This window comes from Nanorana parkeri, unplaced genomic scaffold (assembly GCF_000935625.1).
Source record: "Nanorana parkeri isolate BGI_ZX_2015 unplaced genomic scaffold, ASM93562v1 scaffold130, whole genome shotgun sequence".
NCBI lineage: Eukaryota > Metazoa > Chordata > Amphibia > Anura > Dicroglossidae > Nanorana > Nanorana parkeri.
The window spans coordinates 1,851,590-1,860,111 of NW_017306398.1; the positions used below are offsets into that span (position 1 = coordinate 1,851,590).

At 45.6% G+C, this 8,522-nt stretch overlaps 1 protein-coding gene across 1 annotated transcript in view; it reads left to right on the forward strand.

The window, feature by feature from the left end:
* LOC108784872 (VPS10 domain-containing receptor SorCS3-like) overlaps positions 1-8,522 on the forward strand; it is a 436,296-nt gene that overhangs the window by 124,837 nt on the left and 302,937 nt on the right. The window contains exon 2 of the mRNA XM_018553807.1: positions 1,726-1,793. Coding sequence (XP_018409309.1) covers positions 1,726-1,793 — 68 coding nt within the window. The remainder of the gene's footprint in view (positions 1-1,725; positions 1,794-8,522) is intronic.

Below are 8,522 nucleotides of genomic sequence, written 5' to 3' on the forward strand. Positions count from 1 at the left end.
ACTTCATTTCCCCCTCCCCACCCAAAATGAACGTGCAGCTTCCCCTCTCCTGATCCATACCAGGCCACATACCCTTAACATTAGGGGATACCTTGCCAAGGGTACCGCACCTTTTCCCCATGTTGATGAGGACAAGCGTCGTGGGCGGTCTGCAGAGGGGTTCCGGCGGGGGTCCCACACACGGATCGAAGTTCCATCAGTGCACGGCCAGCTTAAGCAGATTAAACCTCAGCTTCAAGGGACACGTTCGAGCAGATGAGATAACACCTCCAGCCATTAGCGGCACTTATTCCTAGAAGGGAAGGCATTCAGTCTAACACTGCAGACGTGCCGTATGTGACATATGAGCTGTCGGTAGGAATCCATTAAACACAACTAATTCTCTTTCCATTTACACAGCTCAGGATGCAGATGCAGCTCCAGGTCCTGACTTTGGGGGGGGGGGATTTAGATAAATGGGATTGCTTTGTGAACTTGATGACATGCATTCCGCGCTGTGTAATAAAATGGGATCTGCATCCAGTGATAAAGACTCGACTAGAAGATGCGTGACTATATGATACACACTAACATGCTTACTCTGCAGTGTATGGACCCCCCACCATCAACTGCTGATCTGTGCTCTTCTGCATGTGGTGTACAAGCAGAAGAAGGAGGTGTGGTCTGTAGTGATGAGCGAATCCCCCAAGGTTCATTCCACCAACCAACCAACCAATGCCAACCTGTGATCCACTTTGCAGGATTGATCATCTGCTGCCAGTCTCTGCCGTTTGAAAAGGATCCAGAGATATATTTTTTTCATATGAATTAATAAGTCAGTGTAACAGTTCCAGGTATTTATTACCTCTCGTGAAGATCACAGTACTCCCCCTGACAATGCATTCATCTGCTTTTCTCTCCAGAGGGATGGTACCATCTTTGTTCAGGCATCATCCAGGGTCACCATCTACTTCCTGGACAAAGATGCCAACTCAAAGATGACACATGTAATACCTGGTTCCTGTTCAGTTCTTGGCTGTATTCACATATGTTTGACACAGTTGCAGTCTGCTCTGGGGACGAGGAGACTGAGAAAATTCTTCCTCCTGCATGCAGCATACTAATCACTGGGGGAGGGGATACTGAGGAAATGCTTCCTCCTGCTTGCAGCAGTCTGCTCACTGGGGAGTCTGAAGATATGCTTCCTCCTTCTTGCAGCAGACTGATCACTGGGGGAGAGGAGACTGAGAAAATGCTTCCTCCTGCCGCCAGCATACTGATCACTGGAGGAGGGGAGACCAAGGAAATGCTTCTTCCTGCCTGCAGCAGGCTGATCACTAGGGAGGGGAGACCGAGGTAATGCTTCTTCCTGCCTGCAGCAGACTGATCACTGGGGGATGGACGACTGAGGAAATGCTTCCTCCTGTCTGCAGAAGACTGATCACTGGGGGAGGGGAGACTGAGGAAATGCTTCCTCCTACCTGCAGCAGACTGATGACATCTCAGCCTAGGTAAAGTCACTAGATTGGAGTTCAGAAATGGATTTTTAATGATAAAAATTGGAGCTTTCCTATAAAACGATCCTGTTTATTATGACTTGTTAAGAATTGGTTTGAGCAGACTTGTTTAAGAGTGCAGATTCTGATTTGTAGACTGGTTCTCTTCAATAATCCTAAATATCTGTCTATTGTCTGTATCCCTTTCCTGTCTTGCATACATAGTAATGTGTTCATTTTTATTTTACAGGTCATCTTGATACTGACAAAGCTGTATGATTTTAACCTGGGCAGTGTGACGGAGAGCTCCCTCTGGAGGTCAGTATGTATCATTATTCTTATTTTTAAATACAATTGGAAGGAAAATAAAATGGTTTTTGCATTTTGCCAACATTTTCCCAAACTGTACCGGAGAATCCCGCCTGCCTCTGTCTCGGATATAATACAGACACCCTCTTCCTACACGTGTGAGTTTCTCTCACCGATGACTCGCCAATAGGAAAATCTGTATTTAGAACAGCACAAAACATTTACTAGAAAAGACTGATGAGTGTATAGAACTTGTGTATATACCAGCTGGGAGTCCGATTCTTTTTTTATCTAAAAGGCGTCATTCAGTATATCTAAGCCTCATAGTGGAAGTTTATTATTTTTTTGAAGCTACAGCAACATTTTTTGCCCCATCAGAGATCTCCTACAATGGCAATTTCACTGTTCACAAAATTTCCAAATGAGGATTACATTTTATTTAAGCTACAAAAAAATTTACATTTCCCTGTATAGTAGCAGCGGACCAAAAGGAGTCTCATCTCATATATATACTGTGTATATATATAGTGAGAAAACAAAAACAAAGGACGCCTTCCCTAGTGTAGATACATTTTTTATTATACAAATGGCAAAAAGTGGAATGAAAAGGAATGGAATTTGTTTTTTCACCAGATATTACAGTCTCCCTGACTGTTGTGGGGCAGCGACCTGTAGAAATTCTGTATATATATTTCTTCAGTGGAGTGGTCATCTCTGGCGCTATTGGCTTTTATAGTAAGGGTCAGCCGGTTTTCACCAGAGCTCCTGATGGTGGAGAGGGACTTGGCTGCGTGCTGACCCCAGGTCACATTCCCTAGGTTCACCCAACTCACCTAATACCAAGAATGGTTGACAAGGCCAGAGTTCTGGTCAAGTTGAAGACACACATACAATGGACAAAACAAAGGCCAGGGACAGACAGGAGAACGGGGATCACCAAGGACAAGTCAAAGTTCCGGGCCGACTGATGACAAGGATTTCCATCGACAAGCCAGAGGTCGGTACACGGGCAAACTTCAAGGAATTTAGGTTCATGCGCAACCAGGGGGGCTCGGCATCTAGCTTGGGAAAGCGTTGCTTGGGCCGCGTACCATGCGCTGCCCTGGGTTTAAATAGAGACAGCAGGGGGAAGGATCCACAGAATTGGCCACAAGCGGACTGCGCTGATTAGCCGAGAAGTTGCACAAGAAACAGCAGGAGAGGTCGGCCGACGCCTAAAGCTGCCAGACTGGTGCAAGAGCGGGTCAGGTACAGCACACATAACTGGAGAACTACATGCAACAGCACAGCCCTGCGTGCGTGCAGAACCAGGGGTAAGAGGTCTGCATATACTTACATATACTAGAACTACAAGTAACAGCACAGCTGCAAGTCTGCAGCTGAACTGTGACAACAAGCTGTCCACAACCTTTTGGTCTCCTAGTATAGGTGTGATAATGAGGTTTTTAGTCTGTACTGGTCATTTTAGTCTGTACTGGTCATCTTAGTCCGTACTGGTCATTTTAATCCATACTGGTCATCTTGGTTCGTACTGGTCATCTTAGTCCATACTGGTCATTTTAGTCCATACTGGTATTCTTAGTCTGTACTGGTCATCTTGGTTCATACTGGTCATCTTGGTTCGTACTGGTCATCTTACTCCATACTGGTATTGGACTAAATACCAGTCTGTACTGGTCATTTTGGTCTGTACTGGCCATCTTAGTCAGTATTGGTCATCTCACAGGGTTATTCACTAAGCTGCCGACGTTCGGCTATTCACTCCGGCTCAGTACAGCTGATCTCAGCCGTACATCAGTCAGCCAAATATGATCTGCATGTTCGGCTGAGCCAAAGTGCAGAAGGATTTCGACTCAACTGATCCAACATCTGGATCGGCAGAGCCGAAGCTCCGGCAGCTCGCTCGCTGCCGTTTGCCCTATTCTCATAGGGGCCGAACGGCACTGAGTGAATAGCCGAATGCCGCCGAACAGCATTCGGCTCGGCTACTCTGCTCGGTACATCCGAGGTACCGAGCAGAATATGGAATAATTAAAAAGTATGTTAAAAAAAAAGAGTTAAAAAATTACTTTTAAAATGTAAATAAATTGGAAAATTAAAAAATAGAAATAGTTTAGAGATGAAAAAAATAAAAATAACAATTGTGAGGAGCTGGCAGTGACAGCTAGCTCTGCTAAACTGTTTCCTATTGGCCGGCACCTGCTAGAGTCTAGTAGCAGGTCCCAGCCAATGAATAACATCTGGGCGGAGCTGGCCATGATGTCAAGGCCGGCTCTGCCCAGTTGTTATTGTTTAATGACAGATCAGCGTCTCCAGGTCATTTGGGGACGCTGATCTGTCATTACAACTGGGCATAGCGAGCCATGAGATTTCCGGGGCCCCACTTCGGCATATGCCTTCAGCTTAGCTGAGCCGCTCGGCCACCTTTGGCTGCTGTATGGGCTATTGTGAGTAGCCCGTACAGCAGTCCTTGGGTATGACCGAACCGGAGGTCTCCGGGCGGCCGAAGTGAGCCGAAGGATCAGCCGAAGCTATGGCTGTATCCTTCGGCTCTTTAGTGAATAACCCCTTTAGTGTCATTTTAGTTTGTACTGGATATGTTAGTCCGCATTGGTTGTCTTAGTCCATACTGGTCATTTTAGTCTGTACTGGTAATTTTAGTCCATACTGGTATTTTTAGTCAGTACTGGTCATCTTAGTCTCATTTTGGCCCTTACTGGTCATTTTGGTCATCTTAGTCAGTACGGACGCAATTCAGAACGAAAATTCGGATTCAGATGAGTTGGAATTCGGAAAATTCGGATGCATCCGAATTTCCGAATTTAACTAAATTCATCCAAATTTCCATTCAAACAAAATTGAAGATATCTAATCCTTCCTGCTGATATCACCATTTGTAAACTGGTTTCTACAAAGTATCTTGTTAGCAGAGGTGAGCGCTGTCTCCTGTAGCCTTGCGCCTCCCTGAATCGTACTTGAGGTTGATTTATGGTAACCAGCTAGACTTATGTTACACCTCACCTCAATTATCCAAGCATGTTTACGACTGTGAGAAGCGAGGGCAGCTGAATCTACAATGAAAGCTATCGTGAATGTAGAATTGAAATAAGCCATACGCGTGACCTTGCTTCTCGATCTTCATCCATTTTTTAAAACCCGCTAAGAAAAACTCTCAGGTGTCCTTCCCTTTAGCTGTCATTACAGATGACCTTCGGGCAAAACGGCTAACTTTACACAGTTAAAATAAACATTTATGATCTCTCTTAACTGCCCAACGCCTTGTCATTTTCCTCTTCCACTTCATATACAGAGGGTCAAGAGGGTGACACCGCTTTCACAGTTAAGGTTAAAGAGTAAAGGGGTGTCACCTACCCTCCCCCAGCCTGCTGACTGGACAATAAAGCAGCTGCAGTACCCTGATAAGTCATCAGCTCTGCTCAATGGGAGGATCTGCCTTCATTACCACCTGAGCAGTCTCAGTGCCGTGAAAAAGAAACCCGCAGTGTCTGCATGCCTTTTTGTTTTTTTTTACATAACATTTTTATGAACCATTTTTAAATTGTACAGATACAAAAATACGACAGGACATTATAACATGGCAGTTGCAGCTGAATTCTGGCAACAAAAGCTTACATTGAATGATCTTCCACTATGGTTTTAAAGGATATAAATGCGCACCAAATGCCTTTTGTAGATCTGCTTTACACCACGGCACCCCACGCTTTGCATTGCACTTGGTGATGTAAGGCTTGGATGCAGCTGCTCAGCCATGGAAACCCATTCCATGGAGCTCTCTACGCACTGTTGTTGTGCCAATCTGAAGGCCACACGAAGTTTGGAGGTCTGTAGCTATTGACTCTGCAGACAGTTGGCGACTTCTGCCCACTGTGCGCTTCAGCATGCACTGACCCCGCTCTGTCATTTTTTTTTTTTTAAGCATGTATATCTTTATTGTGGTATACAAGATACAATACAAACAGTAGTCATCGTAGGTTCAATCCAAGAGATGTACAATCTGAGGGCCATCCGGCCACACAGGCATTTACGTAATGTAGACATTAGTAAAAAGCATCAGGCAGGTATACATATCAAGTCAATAATGAATACATCTGGAGTTCGAGAGTGTATCTCTGTAACAACAGTTAACTGTAAGTAAACAAACAAGATTACATGAGAAGCAGGTAGGGTGGGGAGGGAGGGGGGTGCTCTGTCATTTTACGTGGCCTACCACTCCCTGGCTGACTTGCTGTTGTTCCCGGTTGCTTCCACTTTGTTATAATCCCAGTAACTGGTGACCGTGGAATATTTAGTAGCAAGGAAATGTCACGGAACACCTGAATCCAATGATTTGGAGGCGTGTCCCAATACTTTTGGCAATATAGTGTATGTGTTGTGCTGCCTTGTGCTCTTCCGTACATTGCATTAGGCTGCTTTTCACAATAATTGAAACCGCAACGCTTCGCACGTAGAGGAGCTGCATTGCAATACAGTGCGGCAACGTGCGTTAACGTGTGCATTTGAGCATGTGCAAGTGTGAATGTACCCTTCCGGGGGTGGGGGGATTTCAAGGGCCGTACCCGAGACTCCTTTTATCTAGTAAGTCGGCCTAAACTTGCTGCGAATCACCAAAAATAAAATTCCTTCTGCAGACAAAGTCTGAAATTGCATTTGTATCTCAGGGCAGCGGTGTTGGAAAAACAAAGAAGCAATCACGCAATCAGCTCGCCCTCAGGTTGTTATGTCGCCATAAAGCGACGTGTGAAAATTTTTGGACATATTTGTATGATTACTGTTTCTGTAAACTGCAATAAAAAGGTAAATTTCCATAACAATAAAATGGCTGGTGTGGAAATTGTATATTTGAAATCAATTTTATTAGCAAGTCTTTATCCAAAGCGGACCTGGCAATGGATATATTTTTTGATGCGTGCTAACTAATGCGCCATTTAAACTAGGGATGCACCGATATATCGGTGCCGAAACATATCGGCCGAAAATTGCACTTTTGGCATAATGCAGAAAGAGCCATGTACATCCCTGGTTTCCCTGGAACAGCGCCCAGCGGGGAGAAAAGAAAGTGACAGCCGGCCGAGCGCTGCAGGACGAGAGCGCTGTGAGCGGCCGGCGTCTCTCCTCCCCCACCGCTCAGCCGCCTATAACAGTCCGGCAGAGCGGTGTGGGGGCGGAGACAGCGCTGTCACAGGAGGCTGGGCTTTCCTCTCTACACGGCTCGATCAGCCTCCTGTGACATCGTGCCAGAGAGAAAAGCAAGGTACACCCACTCAGTGATCAGAGCCTCCTGTGAGCGTGCCAGAGAGAAAAGCAAGGTACACCCACTCAGTGATCAGTGATCGCTGAGTGTGTGTACATAATTGAGAATATGGTATGTTAACTATATCCTCAATCATGAATGAATGGGAGTGATCTACATCACATCTACATCACCGCCATTCATTCATGATTGTGGTTATAGTAAACAAACAATATTCTTATGTTATCAATGAACAGGAAGACTCATAGAGGATTCCTGTTCATTGATAACGGGGGACACAGAAAAAGAGATTGAGGACTCTGTGTGTCTCTGAGGACTCTGTGTCCTCAATCTCTTTTTCTATTTTAAAAGGGAAATATCAGGGGGTCACCGCTAATTTTAACACTTCCAGGTATTTATAACCACCAACAGAGATCACAGTACTCCACCCTCCCTGACAATGTCTTTGTCTGCTTTTCTCTCCAGAAGGACGGCACCATCTTTGTTCAGGCAACTTCCAACTTCACTATCACCTGGACTGAGATGCAGCTCACAGTTGTGTAAATCCGTGCCTATGTAGTTCTTGTTCTCAAATATCTGACAGGGATCAGTCCCTGCTGCCGCCTCTCACTTTGTGACTTGCTACAAAGTTAAAATGTTGCAGTTTGATCACTGAGGGAGGGGAGACTAAGGAAATGCCTTGCCCTGCCTGCAGCAGACTGATCACTGATGGAGAGGAGACTAAGGAAATGCTTTCTCCTGCATGCAGCAGTCTGATCACTGGGGAGGGGAGTCTGAAGAAATGCTTCCTCCTGTCTGCAGCAAACTGATCACTGGGGGAGGGGAGACTGAGGAAATGCTTCCTCCTGCCTGCAGCAGACTGATCACTGGGGGAGAGGATACTAAAGAAATGCTTCCTCCTGCCTGCAGCATACTGATCACTGGGGGAGACCGAGGAAATGTTTCCTCCTGCCTGCAGCAGACTGATCACTGGGCGAAGGGAGTCTGAAGAAATGCTTCCTCCTTCCTGCAGCAGTCTGATCACTGGTGAGGGGAGTCTGAAGAAATGCTTTCTCCTGCCTGCAGCAGACTGATCACTGGGGGAGGGGAGACCAATGAAATGCTTCCTCCTGCATGCAGCAGACTCATCACTGGCAGAGGGGAGACTGAAGAAATGCTTCCATCTGCCTGCAGCAGACTGATCACTTTCTAAAAATTGTTAACTGTCGCAGTATAATCTGACAGCGGTCCACTTTAAGAGAGGAGCAACTACATCCATGCATAACCACCATTAGTTTCTGCAGTCACGTAGGCTAAACCTGACCCCGCTGCTGCCGATCCGCTGACCAAAAATACACTTTAGCGTTTGCAACCCAAATTAGAATTTCTCAAGGTTTCCAAACACTGTTCATTATCCTAATGATTGGGCTGAGGTTGTTGTTTTTTTTTTTTTTTTTTTTTCTCTTTCCAATTTATCCTACCGCCCC